This window comes from Sus scrofa, chromosome 6 (genome assembly GCF_000003025.6).
Source record: "Sus scrofa isolate TJ Tabasco breed Duroc chromosome 6, Sscrofa11.1, whole genome shotgun sequence".
In the NCBI taxonomy this organism is placed as follows: Eukaryota; Metazoa; Chordata; class Mammalia; order Artiodactyla; family Suidae; genus Sus; species Sus scrofa.
Window position 1 is genome coordinate 165480468 of NC_010448.4, and position 21332 is coordinate 165501799.

At 45.9% G+C, this 21332-nt stretch overlaps 1 protein-coding gene across 1 annotated transcript in view; it reads right to left on the reverse strand.

Moving 5' to 3' along the window:
- Positions 1 to 21332, reverse strand: part of MAST2 (microtubule associated serine/threonine kinase 2) — a 213154-nt gene that overhangs the window by 73592 nt on the left and 118230 nt on the right. Inside the window, 1 exon segment of the mRNA XM_021096724.1 lies at positions 6985 to 7179. Coding sequence (XP_020952383.1) covers positions 6985 to 7179 — 195 coding nt within the window.

Genomic DNA, 21332 nt, shown 5'->3' on the forward strand with positions numbered 1-21332 from the left:
GGATGGGCTAGGGGTTTGGGATGGAAATGTGGAAAAACTGCGTTGTGATGATGCTTGTACAACTATAAATATAATTCACTGAGTTAAAAAAATTACTATGGACAACGATTTGGAAGGTCCTAAGCACATTATCAAGATGCAATCAATACAGAGGATTAAGATCCTGAGCAGGGCCAGTTGTAACTACAATTTCTAGCTCTTCAGAGCCATGCAACCAAAAGCCCCCATAGTTGTGTTAGCTTGCCAGGGCTGCCATACCAAAGTACCACAGGCTGGGTGGCTTAAGCAAGAGATATTTCTTTCCTCCCAGTTCCAGAAGCTAGAAGGTGTCAGCAGGGTCGGTTTCTTCTGAGACCTCACTCCTTGGCTTTCTCCCTCTGTGTCTGTATCCCAATCCCCTCTTCAAATAAGTATACCACTCATAGTAGGGCCCATCCCACGGCCTTGTTCAGCCTTCTTACTTCTGCAAAGACCCTGTCTCCAAATACAGCCATGTTCTAGATACTGGGGGCTAAAACGTCAACAACATGTGAACTTTAGGGGACACAATTCAGCCCATAACCACAGGTACCCTCCCTGGGAATAAAAGACACCCCGAAAAGGCCACTGCATGGTAGCAGTATGTGCATCCTCGTTCCCTCTCTCCTGGGTCATCTATTTTAAAGCAGAGGTCCAATTCACTACCAGTAGCTCGAGAATTTTCTTCATTTATTCAACTTGTATGTGCTCAACTGCTTAATCATAATAACATCCAATGGGCGCATGGACATGGTAAAGATTCTGTGGAATTTAGGTTCATCACTGCGTTCAATAAAAACGGCTTCTGGAGTTCCTGTCGTGGCACAGTGGTTAACAAGTCCGACTAGGAACCATGAGGTTGCGGGTTCGACCACTGGCCTTGCTCAGTGGGTCAAGGATCCGGCGTTGCCGTGAGCTGTGGTGTAGGCCGCAGACACGACTTGGATCCGGCATGGCTGTGGCTGTGGTGTAGGCCGGCGGCTACAGCTCCGATTGGACCCCTAGCCTGGGAACCTCCATATGCCGCAGGAGCGGCCCAAGAAATGGCAAAAAAGACAAAACAAACAAACCAAAAATGGCTTCTATCCCAGACTCTTGATGCGAATTCAGAGGACAAAACTAAATTAGAGGAGGACAGCAATGAGCAGGGGAAAAGCTAAAAAGGAACGACGTGAGCCTAAAAGAAGAACAGATGGTTGAAGAAGAAGGTAATGAAGGCAAAGGCTGGAAGTGACCATGGACCATGGCATACCAATTCCCACCCTGAGTGTGGGAGGATTTGTCAAGGAATGCTGTGACGACGTCACCTTGGAAAGAGAGACCTGAGGCTGCAAAATTATTTAGGTTCAGAACACACTACATAAAGCAAGTATCTTTAGAGTTCCCACTGAAGCTCAGTGGGTGCAGAACCCGACAGAGCATCCCTGAGGATGCAGGTTGGATCCTTGGCTGCACTCAGTGGGTTAAGGATCTGGCGATACCTCAAACTACATAGGCTGCAGGCTATAAATGCAGCTCAGATCTGGGGTTTCTGAGGCCATAGTACAGGCCTGCAAAGCTGCAGCTCGAATCCGACCCCAGCCCCGGGACGTCCATATGCCACACGTGTGGCTCTAAAAAGAGAGGGAAAAAGGAAAGAGAAGAAGTGTCTTAGAGGGAGAAGCAGGACAGCGTAGTTGTTAAGAATGCAGTCATCTCTGGAGCCAGACTGCCTGGGTTTGCGTGCCCATTTTCCCACTTACCAGCTGTTTCATCTTGAGTAATTTATTTAATCTCTCTGAGCTTCCCTTTCCTTATCTGCAAAAAGGAACATAACAATAATCCCTCCTTCATCGTTGGTGTGAGGACTGAAATGACCCACAGATTTCAAACGACTGGAATGGCACTCAGCAGCTATAAGTCCTCAGAATTTGTTTACTTACTAACTAAATACACAATAGCATGTTTCATCAAAAACATGACAGCAGAGTAAGGGTTGCCATCACAGATGTTAGAGCAAGACCTGGGCGCTGAGTCCCAGCTGCTGTGGCTCACTAGGAACTTCCTTACCCTCTCTGTACCCCAGCGCCTTCGCTGAGAAATTGATTTAGTCGGAGTCCCCATTTCATCAATAAAATGGACTTGCATTACGATTAATCAAAGTATTTTGAGGATTAGAAAAATGCTTAGTATCAGTAAATGCCATCTTTTTTTTTTTTTTTTTTTTTTTTCCTTTCTTCTCTTTTGACTGCCCCAGCAGATGGAGTTCCTGGGCCTCAGATCAAATCTGAACTGCAGTCGTGAGCTTTGCCACAGCTGCAGCAATGCAGGATCCTTAACCTACTGTGCTGGGCTGCGAATCAAACCTGCGCTTCAGAGACACTGCCAATCCCACTGCACCTATTCTTATTCCTCTGTTCACTTCTCAACTCTTCTTGACTAAGCAAGATAAAGCAACTAAAATAAAGAGTCTGTCTGTCCTGCTTCTACTACATTTATGTGACATTTGAATCAGGCAACTAATATCTCAGGAGGCAGCCTTCACTTGTGATGAAAGAAGTACGAGTTCAAAATATTAGAAGATGGGATTTTTCCTTCCTACCATGATGGAGAAATAGAGACAGATTTACCCTTATGCCTTAAAAACTTTTTTAAAATGATGAAATACGTAAAATAACAGTTTATAGACATTACACAGAAGGGAAACATACAAAGTAAGCCCGAAAATTGCCCCAAAGTCAGTCCTAGGACTGCCCCAACTTACCCACCCCCTAAGAGCATTCCCAGGGAGCAACCCAGGAAGGGGTACTCAAAAGAGCCCAACACCTCCCTGAGCTGAGGAGGCAGAATCAGGATCTGGGGAGGCTAAGGTGGGTAGAATGTGGAAGGCAGAGTACCAGGAGGGAGAGAGCTCCACAGAGAGATCTTGGAAGGGGGTTCTCTGGGGTTTTCGCCTGGTCCGTGATGCGGGTAAGGAAACTATGCGAGCAGTGTGCTTGGCAGTACTGCCAGGTGTATAGGCAGTATATTCCCCAGAGCTCCCATGGGGCCAGGAACAGATAATGTTCCCACCAGCCTGAGTGGAAAAAACTCGTAATGCATCAGCACTGAGTAGGGTGCTCACAAAGCACTCCCCCCGCAGGAAGGAAAAACTAGCGGTGAATGCAGCGTGGGCGCACCTAACAAAGCCTAAGAGTCATCCTCAAAAGGATCAAACTATTCCCGGAAAACTTCACTGCATCCCAGAACGAAATTCAAGACCATTTAAAAAAATACAAACATGGCCAGCAAACAACCAGATGAAATCATCTTGCTCTGTCACTGAATGGGTCTTCTGCACACGCGAAATACGGAAGAATGGAATGAAAACCTAATAAATACAGCGACCAGACCTGTGCACGGGGGGGGGGGGGGGGGGGGCGGCTTAACAGTCGCCAAGCCTAAGCTGCAAGACTTGCTTCGACTGTGCGTCTTAAGACCATGGCTGTCAAGGGACAGTACTTCCAGCCCCGTGCGGAGATGGGACACACTTTAGCCTGTGGGTGTTGCCCAACTTAGTTTTTTCCTCAGCTTCCCCCACCAAGGTCTAGTACCTCCGGAAGGGGTGCCTTCAGGGAGGATCTGTCACCGAGCTGGTTACACACAAGGGGCACACAAGCCTTCTGTGTCCTCCATTTCTCATTTTTAGGGAATAGACGTCAGCCTCCCTGACCTTCCTTGAGTTTCAAAGGGCAGCTGCTCATCAGGGAAAGGAGGGGATGCGGAGACCAGGGAGAAGTCTTACAGCCTTAGGGTAGGTCCTGGTTCCTCCTCAGGGAATATGTATAACAATATCTTTGAGCCTTTCTGCAGAACTAAAACCCCCAACAAAGGGAAGAACGACTTATGACTTATGAAGCCTTCTTCATTCTGGGAAGAAGGAGGACCACCAGAACCAGTCCCGGGGCCACTAATCACCAGCTCGGAAAAGACAAGCTTGCCTCTACCCTGATCCTTATCTACAGTCCTGATCCTTATTCCACTCCCCAAACTATAAAACCACCTCCTAACCCTTTAGGGGTGGGGTGGGGAAGGGGGCACAGTCTTTAAGGCATTAGCCTGCTGTGGCCCCCTTTGCCTGGCAAAGCAATAAAGCTATTTTTTTCTCCTTTACGCAAAACCTCTGTCTCTGGGTTTCGATTTGGCACCAGCAGGGAGAGGCCGAGTTTTGGCAACAGAGTCAGCCTCTAACATTGTCCAGTGTCAGCCTAACGCGGCCCTGAACTGTCTCTGGAATTTGAGTTCATGTAGCAAATAATGTCGCTTAAATCTGCATCATAAGTTTTGCCTCTATTTAAATTTGCCATTTTCCAGGTTACTCCCCCCACCCCCCAACAAAAAGCTCACCAAATACCTATTAATCAATTTTATTTCCCTTCTTGAAAAAAAGTTTCCAATTGGTTTCCCAGATAACCTCTAACTGGATTCTTACCTCTCAGGAGAGCTTTCGGTCTGTCCCGCTGGGTTCCTTGCCTCCCCAGCCTCTCAGTCAGATGGCTCCAGGGCTCAGTCCTCTGATGTCTCTTCCTTCCTACTCACTGGGTGACCTCGTAAACCGAATGATTCAGCTCACTCAGGCAGGACAGTTCCTAACTACACCTCTTTAGCCCAGACCTCACTTATCTCTGAGGATCTAATTAGCTGTCTCCAGTTTACCACCAGTTTACCACCAGTTCACGGTAACTCCAATTTTCTGTTTAGCCCCAAATCTTTTTTTTTTTTTTTTTTTGCCTTCTCTAGGGCCGCTTCCTATGGTGGTTCCCAGGCTAGGGGCCTAATCGGAGCTCTAGCCGCTGGCCTATGCCAGAGCTGCAGCAACACGGGATCCAAGCCGCATCTGCAACCTACACCACAGCTCACGGCAACACCAGATCCTTAACCACTGAGCAAGGCCAGGGATTGAGGCCATGAGGCCTGCAACCTCATGGTTCCTAGTCAGATTCATTAACCAGTTAGAGGTTATCCTGGAAACCAATTGAAAACTTTTTTTCAAGAAGGGAAATAAAATTGATTAATAGGTATTTGGTAAGCTTTTTGTTGGGGGGTGGGGGGAGTAACCTGGAAAATGGCAAATTTAAATAGAGGCAAAACTTATGATGCAGATTTAAGCGACATTATTTGCTACATGAACTCAAATTCCAGAGACAGTTCAGGGCCGCGTTAGGCTGACACTGGACAATGGGAACTCCCACGCCAAATCTTAACTCATCTTTTTCTCAAATTCTGCATCTAATTCATCAATAAATCCTATCAATTCTACCTCCAAATTACATCCTCAAATCTGACCGCCTCTTGCCACTTGGACAACTGTGGGTTCAAACAACCACTGTCTTTTATCACCTAGATTACACCAGTAGCCTTCTAACTATAACCAGAAGGATCCTTTTCATCTAAGTCAGATCATGACATTCTTTTGCTTTAAACCCTTCAACAGATAGCTTCTCATCTCATCAGCATAAAAATTAGACTCCTTGTAACAGCTTTAAAGCTCTCCCTCCCCTGGCCCCCACGACATCTCAGACCTCACTTTCCACCTCTCACCACCTAACTCATTCCACACGCGCTTCACTGAACTCTGATGCACAAAGAACACACCAAGCAAGCTCTTACCTCAGGTCTTAGGTCTTAACTTAGGTCCTAGGTCTTACCTCAGGTCTTAGGTCTTAGCTCAGGTCTTAGGTCTTAACTTAGGTCTTAGGTCTTAGCTCAGGTCTTAGGTCTTAGCTCAGGTCTTAGGTCTTAACTTAGGTCTTAGGTCTTAGCTCAGGTCTTAGGTCTTAGCTCAGGTCTTAGGTCTTAACTCAGGTCTTAGGTCTTAGCTCAGGTCTTAGGTCTTAGCTCAGGTCTTAGGTCTTAGCTCAGGTCTTAGGTCTTAACTTAGGTCTTAGGTCTTAGCTCAGGTCTTAGGTCTTAGGTCTTAACTTAGGTCTTAGGTCTTAGCTCAGGTCTTAGGCACTCTTGCCCCTCCCTTCAGGTGTCCCTCTCTGGCTCCGTGACTGCCTTTGGGTCTACTCGGAGAGAGCTCAGCACTGAGGACTTTCCTAGCCGAAATGTCAGCCCCCAGGTCCCACATTCCCCACCCTCCTTCTCCTGCTATATTTTCTCACTATCGCTTATGTCCAACTCTTACACACTTCCCATGAATTTGTTCGCCTCCCCCCACTAGAATCTAAGCTCCAAGAGGGCAGGGACTGCACCTCTGTGACCACTGTTTGGCCTTCACGCCTAAAACAGTGCCCAGAACACAGAATATCCTCAAATAAAGCTGGACGTGAGACAAGGAAGACAGGAGTTCCCGCCGTGGCTCAGTAGCTAACAAACCTGACTAATATCCATGAGGACGCGGGTTCCATCCCTGGCCTTGCTCAGTGGGTTAGGGATCCGACATTGCCATGAACTGTGGTGTAGGTTGCAGATGTGGCTCAGATCCCGCATTGCTGTGGCTCTGGTGTAGGCCAGCAACTACAGCTCTGATTGGACTCCTAGTCTGGAAGCCTCCATATGCCGTGAGTGGGGCCCTAAAAAGAAAAAAAAGAAAGAAAGAAAGAAAAAGAAAAGGAAGAAAGAAAGACAGAAAGAAATGGGGAAACATTTCCAGCAATGGAAACAAACCACCTGCCCTGTTTTGGAATCAAATTTTCCTTTTGTGTAAGATGTGGGTTGGGACTATGCAGCCTTCAGAGCGTCCCGGCACTCGGTCACGCTGCTCTCGTCCGGGCGGTCACAGGGCTGTCCTTCGGTTAAGATGAACACACAGTTCCCTAACTTCGGAGACGCTACACTACTTCCTCCCTCACCCTGAAGGCGGCAGGGGTCTGTGAGATTCCGTCCACACGTGGCCGTGACCTTCATTCAGCTTCTCCCCATCGGGAAGGTGACGGGCTTACTCCTACCTACCAGGCGGGAAGCAACTGCCCGGCCCACGTCCAGCACCGCAGGTCTCCTTACCTCCACTGCAGCGAGCGGCTGGGACAAGGAGTGCCAGGGCTGCTGCGGGCGTGGGTGTTCAGGAAAAAGGCAAGAGGAGAAGTAGCCAGAGCACAATCAGCACTAAACGGGACCTGAGTGAGGGGCAGGGCGGGGGCCGACGTGGGTGAGAGCAGGTGCCGGTTTGCTTCAGGTCCTCGGCAAAGGGCAGAGATTCTGACAAGGTATCACAGCAGAGAAAACAGAGTCAGTGATAATTTCTCAGCCAGAAAGACACATATTCAAAGAGGGTTAGTTTAGGCAAGAGGCTCAAGAAAAGTTAAGTGGTCAAAAACCATTTCCCGATATCCCACTTAGTACCAGTGTTGGCACAGAATGACCACTGGGACTGAAACTTAATCCACAGAATTAAAACTAAGAATTGAAGCTCTGGACAGTCAAAGTATTTAGACCGGCTTCTGAGGAAATACTGTAAATTTATGATACCTCCTCAGGGAGCAAGCAATAGGTAACATTTTGTGTTTAATGACTAAAATTTCCTAGAGAAATGTATACGTCAATAAAAGTAAAACTTTAATAGTTTATAAATTGTTAGGTTACTTCTAGAAGAATACCAAGTAATTCAGCTAACTGCGACATAATGAGTAAGCCAAATAATGTCACTTTACTCTGTATAATTAATTTTGGGAGTTCCCGTCATGGCTCAGCAGTTTACAAACCTGACTAGTATCCATGAGAATGAGGGTTCAATCCCTCGCCTCGATCAGTGGGTTAAGGATCTGGCGTTGCCGTGAGCTGTGGTGTAGGTCCCAGGCACTGCTGGGATCCCACATTACTGTGGCTGTGGTGTAGGCCGGCAGCTACAACTTCGATTCAACCCCTAGCCCAGGAACTTCCATATGCCGCAAGTGCGGCCCTAAAAAAAAAAAAAAAAAAAAATTGCTTCTGTTTAAATTTTCATTTACCAGGTTACTTTTCTACCCTAAAAACAACCTAATCATCTTGATGTGTTAAGTTCTAAATAAGGCAATTAAGTAAGTGAGATTAATATTAGATTGAAAACAGATGGCAAATATGAGTTTCTATTTTGTTGATCATTTATAGACATGTCACAGACAAAAAATAGACGGATGTAGGAATTCCCATTGTGGCTCAGTGGAAACGAACCCGACTAGTATCCATGAGGACACAGGTTCAATCCCTGGCCTCTCTCAGTGGGCTCAGGATCCGGCGCTGCTGTGAGCCGTGGCGTAGGTCGCAGCTATGGCTCAGATCCTGCGTGGCTGTGGCGTAGGCGGGCAGTGGCAGATCCCATTCAACCCCCAGCCCAGGAAACTCCATATGCTGCACGTGTGGCCCTAAAAACACAAAAAGAAAAGAAAAATAGATGCACATCATTTAATTTGCCATAGTAATGGCAAATACCAAATAAAAACTATAATATTTTATTTCCAAGTTAGAAAAAGACTTAAGTATTACCTGTTTAAAAATGATGTTAGTTCCCTGCATTGTATTGCTGCCTGTTTGGACATGGCGACAGGCATGCCGCTTGTTTTTAAGTCCATATATTCAAAGGAAATCGTCAGCTTTCTACTTATTATCCCACTAGCTGCTTCAGCATACTTCTCAGATGAGTACACAATACAAGGATATAATCGGATAGGAAAGTGGAGGGCAGACAACTACTTAAAATTACAGGCATACCCAAATTTCCACAAATTCAATGTATTCAAAAAATTACAAAATGTCAATTTTGAATTAATTTTTCACAAAAAGAATTTTCACTTTTCCAAAGAACTCTAAATTCTAAAGAATTCTAAAGAATTTAAAAATCAGCTTCCTAGTCCAGGTGACCCTTGAACAATGTGGGGTTCGGGGTGCCAAATCCCCTGGCAACTAAAAACCCACCTAGAACTTGACAGTCAGCACTCCATAGCTGCGGTTCTGCACGCGTGGATTCAACTAATAGAGGATCCTGCAGAACCACAGCAGGTGTTTATTGAAAAAAGTCTGTGCTGTTTAAGGGTCAGTGGTATATAAACTAAGCTTACGAGAATACACATAAGACACTTAGTCTTGCTAAGCTGAATCATGTTGCTTATACAAAATTGTGGCGTCTTAAATCTTACCACATAAAATGAGGATTAGCCACTTGATAAATATATAATTAGGATTATTTCTTAAAAATCTATGAAAACTCAATCTCATTCTTTTTGTTCCTAATTATCACTCTGCAAACTGGGTTAGAGTTTAAAAAGGATTGTTTGAGAAAAGAGAGGTGACTGATAAACTGCTTCCTGGATCCTCAAGGAGTATGTTCTCCTAATGCAAACGCCAAGTCGCGAAAACAGATACAATGACAGCAATCGCCAGGGCACCAGTATTCAGAGAGCAGGATTTTTAGCCCCTTACGTTTTCTTAAACTACACACTTAATTGAAATTTTCCCAATTTGGCTCAGTTTAAATGGCACTTTAGTCGACAAAGCTTCTTTTGTGGTAATTTACTTTTTAGTTTTAATATGGGAATAAACCTAATTTTTTTTAAGTATGCCAATCCTTCCGATTTTACACTTCCGACAAGTCTGATTTCCCAGGTCGGGGAGAATCATCAGTTCCACCCGTGAGCCTCCTCTCGCACCGCAGGGCCACAGCCCCACGGAAGCCCGCTGGCGAGCTCTGCCTACGGGGGTAGCAGGCTGTCTCCGAGACAGCGCCAACGGTCAGGGGACGGACACGAGAAGGGCACCCCCCTGCCCTCGCGAGCTGTGGCGAAGGCAGTTCAAGACAGACGCTGAGGTGCGATGGACTCTAGGGCCCTTCTTCCGCTGGTTTCCCAATCTGCTGATCAGTTCAGCCAGCACTTGTTCGCGAAACAAGCCCGCCCAGCTCTTGGGAAAGCTACCCTAGAGTGCAGGTCTTCCTCCCTCTCCAGCCTCAAAATCCTTCCCGAAGCCATTACGTCCATACTTAGAAATAAAATTCAGATCGACACAGAAATAAAATTCCGATCACACCCTAAAGGACTCAGGCTTGGATCTGCAAGGGCAGATCTGAGGTCCCGAGCTGACAGGCCAGGGGCAGAAATACAACACCTTCTCCAGTCCAAGAAGGAGAGGCTTTCATTTCCATTTGTTTCTCACATTCATGGGCTTTGACACTAAATTCAAATACATATTTGCTTGCAAGGCAGGAAAAAATATCTTCATTGTTAGCCCAGCTTGCCAAGTACCTAAGAACCCCTAAAAGCCACCTCACTCAGTCTGCACAATTGGACACCTATATGCCTTCGCTAGGGACCGCTGTTTTGACCTTGAAGCTACGAAGCTAGCTCCGTCTTCTTCCTGACAGGTATCCAAACCGCAGTCTTTAGTCGGGCAAATGAGGGGGTGTTAGTTGGCATTAGTTCTTCTCCTGACACCTGCCAGCTTCCACTCAGAGACCCCAGCCTCCTTACTGAATCCGCAGGCATGGTGCTCCCAGTCTCTCTCTCCTCCGCTTCATCATTTTCCTGGCTACTCAAGCTTTTGCCCTCTCACACTTGCAGTCTCGGCAGGAAGTTCTCTCCCTCAAGGGGAAGGCGGTCACACGCAAAGGAAATTTACAAAGGCATCCCAAATTGAAGACAAGCATTAAAGCACTTTTCTTCAAAACAATTTCGAGGCCCCCCCCCCGCCCCCTGCCACCACCACCACCAAAAAAGACCTAAGAGCCCAAGAGACGGCAGTGAGGCAGAGTGAGGAGTCCCCGATCCGGAATGAATCAGCTGTCCTCCGATCTGCCTGACCTCATTCACACTCGGCCTGGAACAAATCAGAGCCCCAGAGAGCACCCTGTCCCTGCTCTGCGACAAGCACCAAACTCCCTCCCCCACAAATCGGCGGCAGCCTCCAACCCTGAGGCCTGGCAAGAGCGAAGACTCTGGCAGAAACCACACATACCAACTTGAAAACTCACAGTGTGACAGACACACTATTAACTCGGGAGGTGGGGGCCAGGCTAGAACAGCTGTCGCAGTGGGCAGGGACTGAAGGAAGGCTTATTAAGGATCCCAAATCCGTAAATAATGAGCTAAGAATGTGTGGGCATTTCTGCAACACGATTCGTCCTCAAACTCAGGCCTGGTGGAGGATAACAGGCTTGTAATGTTAGGGCTCAAAACCCAGGCACTGCTCCAATTCTGCACCTGACCCATTTAGGTCAAGTCTGTATTCCTCAGACAAAGTCCAGCATCATTTAAAATTCATTGCTATCACTCTATAATCCCTTAAATAACTCTGTGGTAGAAGCCATGCAGAGAGTTAAGAAAATAAGCCCAGAAACTATTTAGTTTAATTTCATCCAGCAACAATTAATGAAATCATTCAGACGACAGAAGTTATAGAGGTAAGGTGAGGTAAGCTGCCCGAGAATTCTGAAGAAGGTAAACCACTGAACATTTGTACGCTTCAGTTTTCCCACCTGAGGAATGAAGATAAATAAGGGACCTAACAAGCAGGTTGTGGCAAAGATTAATACAAGTAAAACAAACAAAAAAGTTCCTAACACAGAGGAAGTGCTATAGAATTGTTAGCTACTACTGCAGGTCTTACCCTTCAGGAGGGCAAGCTCCCCATCTAGAGGAGACAAGTACAAACACCTAAGAAACCGTAACAAAAGCAGCCTGGCCTGAAGAAAGCCAATTGATCGAGTGAATTCTTAAGCTGAACACTGACAGCCAAGGGAGCTGAGTGAGCAAAAGTCTTGGTCCCCTGCTTCAGAGCACCTGTCAACTCTTGACGGGCTCCTCTCACTCGTCCAGAGGACAAAGTATGTCAAACTATTTTTCTACGGTAAGAGTCAAAGGATTAATTTATACTCCATCTAGGGCTTTTTCAACTGTAGATCACAATTCTTAGCGGGTCATGAGACCAATTCAGGAAGTTGGGACCAGTATTTTCTTAAAAGGGAAACAGACGGAAATAGAATAGAAAATAAAATATCAGAGTGCTTCAAACAGAGGAAGGCTAAGATTTTATGAAATTTGTGTTTCTGATATCTATCACTGAAATATGTATAAATACACAAGTGCAAACACTAGTGATGGGTTACTATGTAAAATCTACATAGCCTAAAAAATATGAAAGCCACTGCTCTAATTACACAAGCAACCTCATCCTGTGGGAGCTACAGACACTCACATTCCCTCTCCATGTGCCAGCCCAACCACTTGGCTCTCACAGCTCCTTTTCAGAATCCCTGTTCTCTACAACAAAAATGGAAACACTCTCAGAAACTGAGCACCTCCCAACAAGTACTGAGTCACACGTTGGGAAGGTCTTGGGATGATACCAAGGCCAGTCACAAAACTCCCACAATCGAACAGACTAGCCACAGTGTACCCCCCCATTCCAAGCCAAAGTCATACAGTTACGGCCAGGTCCTAAACTTCAACTCGACTGTCTAGTCTCTAAAACCCAAGCCTAGGCTACTGAATAATCACAATCATAATGGGAATAAAAATAGCACATACGTCATACGGCTGTCATGACGACTATGGGGTTATTACGTGTGGGGTGCTCAGAAAAGAATCTAGCACACGGTAATTACTGACAAGTGCTGGTTGCTGTTTTGTCCTCATTATTACTAATAACATCATTTTTCACCCAAGAAATGCAAGGTAAAACCACAATGAGATATCCCTACCCACCCACTCAGCCCAACTCAAATTTAAAGTCTCACTATAAACAGTGTCAGTGTGGATGTGGGCCAGCTAGAGCTTTCATTATCACCGGTAGGAGCATAAAATGGTACCATCGCTGCTGAGAATCATACGGTGGTTGTCGCAAACAAACATGTTATTTGTCACTTGACAAGGTTGGGGGAAAGGCAAAAAAGAAAAAAAAAAAAAGCAAAGACATCTAAGCTTGGCTGCTTGGCTCTTTCACTTTTTAACAGAAACTATTTTAGCCAAAATAATTTCCACATAGCAGAAACAATGGAAGTGACGACGCAGTGAAATGTGAGGAGATTAAAGCAGAATACGGAAGAAGTAAGTTGACGTGACGTGTTCCTTTTCTACTGCCTAACAGATGACCGCGAACACAGCCCTTTAGAACAGTCCACTGTTTAACAGTTTCGGTGAGTCGAGAATTCCAACCCGGCTCATCTAGGCCCCCTGCTGAGGCCTCACCAGGCTGTCATCCTGGGCCACCCAGGCTGGTTCTCGTGTGAAGGCGTGGCCGGGGAAGAAGCTGTTTCTAAACTCAAGCAGGTCGTTTGGCCAAACTCCTTTCCTTATGGGTGTGGGGCTGAGGCCTGGAGCAGCTTGCTGGATCCCCTCAGCTTCTAGAAGCTACCAGGGTCCCGGCCGCAAGGGTCTCCCCAGCATGGCTGCCACTCCGTCAGGCCAGGACGGCCTCTATGTGATCGACTAACTAGACAGTCTTCTAAACCCTGAGACAGTCCGCAGAGGGCATCTTACCCCTTTTACCATGTTTCATTGGGTAAAAGCAAGTCACAGGTGCGTCACCCGCAGGGGAAGAGGACTTCGCAAAGGTATCCACACCAGTCGGAGAGGACGAGGGGCCCAGGAGTGGGTTCACAATGCATGACATGAAGAAGATCCACCAACAAGCAACCCCGAACTGACCTCTGTAGGTTTCTTTATTAAGACCAGCATACGTCAAGGTTTAGTCTGAACAGCTCCAGCAACAAACAGAACTTAACTTTTTGGAGTTTCCGTCGTGGCTCAGTGGTTAACAAATCCGACTAGGAACCATGAGGTTGCGGGTTCGGTCCCTGGCCTCGCTCAGCGGGTTAAGGATCCGGCGTTGTGGTGAGCTGTGGTGTAGGTCGCAGACACGGCTCAGATCTGGCGTTGCTGTGGCTGTGGTGTAGGCTGGCGGCAACAGCTCTGATTAGACCCCTAGCCTGGGAACCTCCATTTGCCATGGGTGAGGCCCTAAAAAGCAAAAAAAAAAACTTAATTTTTTAAAAAGTCTAAAAAAAACGAAATGACTCTCAAGGAAGTTTATTAAGCTGGCATTATTGTCATAATAACATAATTTTTAAAGTCTAATATGTTTAGCCCAGTATATTCAAAATATCATTTCAATATATATATTTTATAAAATAATTATGAATGACACTTTACATTCTTTCCCAGTCTTACTGAGATATAATTGACATAAAAATAATAATTATAAAAAATGTTGATTATAATATAGTGATTTTGTCAATAAGGCCAAGGAAAAGAATGTGTATTTTTATAACTTATGGATTGTTTGCCTTTAGTTTACTGCGCCAACAGATAAACATCTACATGGATGTGGTAATAATTCAATTGTCTGGTTCCCTCATTAACGACGAACTGCTTTTCTTTAATCTCTACATATTTTCATTTTATATTTGGATGAGAGCCAGGATTTTACCTTTTTTTTTTTTGGAAAACTACCTGCTAAGCAGTGTTGGAAGTCCTCTACCCAAACGCCCGACCAGTTCCCTTCACAGAGCCACGTGAGAGAAGTGCATCTTAAGTAGGCTGCCCGCGGGTGTCTTTTCTTGACTCCAGAAGTAAATGTGAAGTAGCGGCCTGAAGTTGGCTGTCCTCTACTTTTCTTTTTTTTTTTTTTTTGTCTTTTTCTAGGGCCACACCTACAGCACATGGAGGTTCCCAGGCTAGGGCTCGAATTGGACCTATAGCCACCGGCCCGCACTAGAGCCACAGCAACGCAAGAACCGAGGCAAAAGCCTGCGACCTACACCACAGCTCATGACAACACCAGATCCTTAACCCACTGAGCAAGGCCAGGGATCGAACCCGCAACCTCATGGTTCCTAGTCGGATTCGTTAACCACTGCGCCACGACGGGAACTCCTGTTCTCTACTTTTCTAATTTTAATTTTCCACTATAAATTTAGTTTTGTTTTAGGTTTGTTTATGGCTGATAAGTTACTCCCACTGGTGGTAGCAATGACTGGGATATCGTTTTTATGGTCTTACTACTCTGAGGTATATTCCCAAGAAAAATGAAACCATTTGTCTATAAATAGACCTGTGCAGGAGTTCCCATTGCGGAGCAGCAGAAACGAATCTGACTAGTATCCATGAGGATGCAGGTTCAATCCCTGGCCTTGCCTCAGTGGGTTAAGGACCTGGCGTTGCCAAGAGCTTCGGTGTAGGTCGCAGATGCCGATCTGATCCCACATTGCTGTGGCTGTGGCTGTGGTATAGGCCGGCAGCTGCAGCTCTGATTCGATCCCTAGCCTGGAACTTCCCTGTGCATCCCTGCCAGTGACAGACCCCTCCTTGTTTCCTGTTTTTTGTTGGTAGAAAAAGTCTCCCAAGCCTTCCCTTAGTTCCAAAGAGCAGACTCAAGCAGTTACTAAAGAGGGAAGACGGGGAAGACAGAAACAAAGGATAAGCAGTCAGGCAAGAAACGGAACGATAACTTAAACAATAGCATAGTGATTTATTTTCAAAAGTGCTGGTTTCTCCTCAAGGGATCTACATAACAATCCAACCCACGCCTGTGAGTTGTTCAGCGGAGCTAAGACCCCGTCGGGTAGAGGAAGGCGACTCTCTGCTAAGCACAAGCAGGTGGACCTCAGACTGGTTGGAACAGGAGGGTTGACGCATCCAAAACATCACCCAGTTACCTCACCACCAACGGCCAATGGGAAGAAAGTTCATGAGCTGATCACACACTCTGAAACCCCACACCTACTGCTGCCTTCAAAACCCTTCCCTGACATAAAAACTAGATAACACAAAACAGTAAAAAGGAAACAAACAAACAAACAAACTCTTCCCTGAAAGCCATCACAGAGTTCGGGTCTTTTGAACATGAGCTATTTATTCTCCTTGTTTTGTGCCTTGTAATAAAGGCTGTACTATCCTTCACCACAACCTGCTGTCGTAGGTCTGCCGTGCAATGCACAAGCACACCCAAGTTCAGTTCAGGAACAGAATAGGTCAAAAAAAATAATAGGTACAAACACACAAAATAAAACAATGCATACTACATACTTTTCACTTAGAAGAAATTCTGCCACAAGCAAAACTGATCTAGGCGTTCCCTCTGTGGTGCAACAGGATCAGCATGGGCTTGGGAATGCTGGGGTGCAGATTCAAACCCCTTCCCACGTACAGTGGGTTAAGGACCTGGTGCTGCTGCAGCTACGACTTAGGTCGCAGCTGTGGCTTGGATCTGATCCCTGTGCCAGGAACTCCATATGCGTGGGGCAGCCAAAAAAACCCCCTGATCTCGAGTGCCGAAAGCAGATCAGGGGTTGCCTGACACCAAGAGGAGAGGAAAGAACTGACTGCAAAACGACACCAGAAATATGTGGGGGTAATACAAGGATTCTACTTATTAATTGCAGTTGTAGTTACAGGGTATTATCTACTTTTCAAAATTCATCAAGCAAAATTTTTCGAGGACCCCCAAAGAGCTTATTTCTTCGGGGTTATAACTATCAATAAAAACTGTACTACAGATGGAAAACAAAGGTTTTTAGGCTTAAATAACAAGCATTGATTTCTTACAATCTGGAGGCTGGGAAGTCTAAGATCAAGGTGCTGGCAGACGTGGTTCCTTGTGAAAGCTCTCTTCCTGGATTGCAGCTAGCAGCTACCTTCTCACTGTGCCCTCCTGGCAGACAGGGAGAGGGCGAGGGGGAGGAGGAGGGAGGGAGCCCACAAGTACTCCCTGGTCTGCCTATCTCTTCTAATGAGGACACTAATCCCGTTGTGGGTGCCGTACCGCAGGGACTTCATCTAAATCTATTGATCTCAGACATTTTTTTTTTTTAATTTCCCCAATACACTAGTTTTTTTTCTACAGTACAGCATGGTGACCCAGTTACACATACATGTATACATTCTTTTTTCTCACATTATCAAGCTCTATCATAAGTGACTAGACATAGTTCTCAGTGCTTCTTTCTCAGACATTTAAAAATGCTTATTTATTGGAGTTCTTGTCATGGCTCAGGGAAAGGAATTTGACTAGCATCCATGAGGGCACAGGATCGATTCCTGGCCTCACTCAGTGGATTAAGGATTTGGTGCTGCCATGAGCTGTGGTGTATGTAGGTCACAGACGCAGCTTGATCTGGCGTTGCTGTGGCTGTGGCGCAGGCCAGCAGCTACAGCTCCAATGTGACCCCAAGCCTGGGAACCTCCATATGCCGAGGGTGCAGCCTTAAAATAAAGCCCCCCCTCAAAGCTTATTTATTGCTTCATTTGAAGAGAGAGGAATGATAAGCCCAGTACACGCTAACATCATCTTAGTATTGAGAGGGAAGGGACATAGCTGTTGACAACAGGACAAAAGCTGGTTAGAACCTACAAGGCCCAAGACCTTGAGTAGATCTAGAGTCTTGTTATGCCTCATTGTAATACACTAGCATATGCTGAAGACAAACCCACAGGCCCTAGGACAGTTCAGAGGCTGACCATAAAGGGCCAAAAAGTGGGAGGTGGCCCAATTCCCGCAGATCCTCTCCCTTCCCCCAAATAGTCGGAATAAGCCTCCGACTTAGCCTACAGAATCACCCAGCCCATAAAAACCACTCTAACCACCCACTATTTCTGAGCCACTCTCACCTTCTGAGAGAGCTGCACTCTGCCTGTGGAATGTGTCTGTCTGTCTGTCTGTCTTTCTTTCTTTCTTTCCTTTCTTTCCTTCTTTTTCTTCTGCCTTTTAGGGCCACACTTGCGGCACATGGAGGTTCCCAGGCTAGGGGTCCAACTGGAGCTGCAGCTGTTGGCCTATGCCACAGCCACAGCAACATCAGATCCGAGCCACATCTGCGACCGACTCCACAGCTCACAGCAATGCCAGATCCTTAACCCACTGAGGGAGGCCAGGGATCGAACCCACAGCCTCATGGATACTAGTCAGATTCGTTTCCATTGCACCACAATGGGAACTCTGCAATGTTTATCTTTCTAAATAAATCTGCTTTCACTTTACTACGGCTTGCTCTTGAATTCTTTCTTTCTTTCTTTCTTTTTTTTTTTTTTGCTTTTTAAGGCCACACCCTCGGCATATGGAAGTTCCCATGCTAGGTGTTGAATCGGAGCTGCAGCTGCAGGCCTACACTACAGCCACAGCAACGTGAGATCTGAGCCACATCTGTGACCCACACCACACACAGCTCATAGCAACGCCAGGTCCTTAACCCACTAAACAAGGACAGGGATCGAACCCACAATGTCATGGACACTAGTCAGGTTCATTAACCGCTGAGCCACAACGGGAACGCCTTGAATTCTTTCTTGAGTGAAGCCAGGGACCCTCACTTGGCAGCCCACCCCCAAAACCCACTCGAGACCCAGGACTTGACCATCCTCCCCTGCCCCACTTTCCTGCAACAACTTCACAACGGAAGAGGAAGAGGGGATCTCCTCTCCTCCTCACTTCCACTTTGATTTTAAAAACCTAACCCACTTAGTTCTTGAGGCAGCGTCCTCTTGCCTGCCTGCTTGTATCCTTCACAAGCAACCTATAGATCTGTATCTGTATCTGTATCTATCTACTTCTTACCTATCACGCTGCTGAGTTCCTTCTACGCTGAGACAATGCACCTGATCTTCATTAAGTCCTGAGACAAGTTGTGTTGTTTCAGCATCACTATGAAACTAACTCTGATCAGAGTTCCTGATGTGGCAACAGGATTGGTGGCGTCTCTGCAGTACCAGGACGCAGATTGAATCCCCCAGCCCAGCTTGTGTTTCTTTTTGAGTCTTGATGCTCCTTTGATGGATTTTAGGAAATAATAGTTTAATGTTTTCAACCTTAATTTCAATTACCCTTCAAAATGCTTATCTGCTAAAAGACTTACTTTTAAAATTTGAATCTAGCATCTTTTAGATCAATGGAATTTTATAAAAATATAAATGTCTGGGAGTTCCCGTTGTGGCACAGTGCAATCAAATCCAACCAGAAACCATGAGGTTGCAGGTTGCATCCCTGGCCTCCCTCAGTGGGTTAACGACCTGGCGCTGCTGTGAGTGAGCCGTGGTGAGCTGTGGCGTAGGCTGCAGACACATCTCCGATCTGATGCTGCTGTGGCTGTGGCGTAGGTCAGGGGCCATAGCTCCAATTCGACCCTTAGCCTGAGAACCTCCATAGGCCCTAAAAAGCAAAATAATAATAATGATAATAATGACTTTATATATATATATAAAGCACTTAGGTCAGACATATTAAATCCTTTCACTTGATATCCTTAGTTTAGTCTTGGTGTGAATTTTGCCATAAGGTTATTACATGCTGTAGACCAAGAATTTTTCCTCTGTAAACACTGTGTTCGTGTTTTATAAATCAGATGTAATAATCACTGTCTTTGAGAAAAACTACTCTTAAGAGACATTTTGCTAAAATGTTTTTGAATTGGCTTTACTGTTTTGCACGCTACAGAAACAATTAATTAATTCCCTTCTTAACTGCATTATTCTTTGTTCTTTTTTTTTTTTTTCCTTTTGTCTTTTTAGGCCCCCGCCCGCGGCAAATGGAGGTTCCCAGGCTAGGGGTCTAATTGGAGCTGTAGCCGCCAGCCTACACCACAGCCACACCAACACCAGATCGGAGCTGCATCTGCTACCTACACCATAGCTCATGGCAATGCCAGATCCTTAACCCACTGAGTGAGGCCAGGGATCGAACCCACAACCTCATGGTTCCTAGTCGGATTCATTTCTGCTGCACCACGACAGGAACTTCTGTTAATTGCATTATTCTTGATATGAACTCTTATCAGACTTTTCACACTTAAAAATTATCAGTAATAAACTGACCACAACTACTTTGGGGGGGGGGTCTTTTTAGGGCCATACCTGTAGCAAATAGAAATTCCCAGGTTAAGGGTCTAATCGGAGTACAGCTGCTGGCCTACACCACAGCCACAGCAACACCAGATCCGAGCCATGTCTGCGACCTATAGCACAGCTCATGGCAACACAACGCTGGATCCTTAACCCAGTGAGCGAGGCCAGGGATCGAACCTGTGTCCTCATGGTTACTAGTCAGATTCACTTCCTCTGAGCTATGCTGGGAACTCCCAAAGTCTGTGTTTTCAACAAAGGATTGTCCCAGAGTCCCGTTGAAAAGGACTGTAGCAGGTATTTCAAACTACTGACACTTCAAAGAATAGCCTCTCAGATACAGGCTTCCGGTGCCATCACTTGGAGAAAGGGAAAACTTTCAAACCATTCCAGCGGATTGAGTCAGAATTTCCAGAACTCCTTTTATTATTATTATTATTATTATTTTGCTTTTTAGGGCCACACTCAGGGCTATGGAGGTTCCCAGGCTAGGGTCGAACTGGAGCTGTAGCCCCTGGCCTACACCACAGCCACAGCAACATGGGATCTGAGCTGCGTCTATGACCTACACCACAGCTCACGGCAATGCTGGACCCTTAACCCACTGAGCGAGGCCAGGGATGCAACCCACCACCTCATGGTTCCTAGCTGGATTCATTTCCACTGTGCCACGACGGAAACTCCGAGAACTCCTTTTAGTAAAAAAGCAGACTACTAACCAAAGATTCAGTGAAATCAGAATGAATCACACAAGACTAAATGAACTAATGAGGGATCACCATAGTTATCTGTTTGGAATATTGTCTTAATGTCTATTTTCTGGATATAAGGAGGCCTACTCTTTCTTCTTAAGCTATCTAAACCCGTAAAAATTTAATTCTGTAAAAGGAAGCATTCCTGAAACATAGCTGATTCCCACTGACTCTCTCCCCAGTGAGATTTGAGAAAGTCTTACTAAATTTCCTTACTGAATCCCCTTAACTTATAATTGTAAAAAGTGGCTATGCAACCAAGAGTTTGCCTGAAATGTCATAATTGAGAATAACACTGACTTAATAAGGCACTTTTTTTTTTTTTTTGGTCTTTTTGCCATTTTCTGGGCTGCTCTCGCGGCATATGGAGGTTCCCAGGCTAGGGGTTGAAATGGAGCTGTAGCCACTGGCCTACGCCAGAGCCACAGCAACGCGGGATCCGAGCCGCGTCTGCGACCTACACCACAGCTCACGGCAACGCCGGATCGTTAACCCACTGAGCAAGGGCAGGGACCGAACCCGCAACCTCATGGTTCCTAGTCGGATTCGTTAACCACTGCGCCACGACGGGAACTCCTCAACACTTTTTAAAATCAATAGTTTCCACACATATTTGTTATTACGAAACTATATGTCTCAAGATAGGAGGGTAAAACATACTTTATTTTACAGTTTGTCAGCTTAAAGCTCTTAAACGTTTGTATCTCCATTAGTCTTCTTATCTCAGGACACACAAAGGTTAGGAATGGGCCTAAGTGGCTGCCTCCTGGGTGTTCAACTGCATCCTAGGCCCTCTGGCCATGTC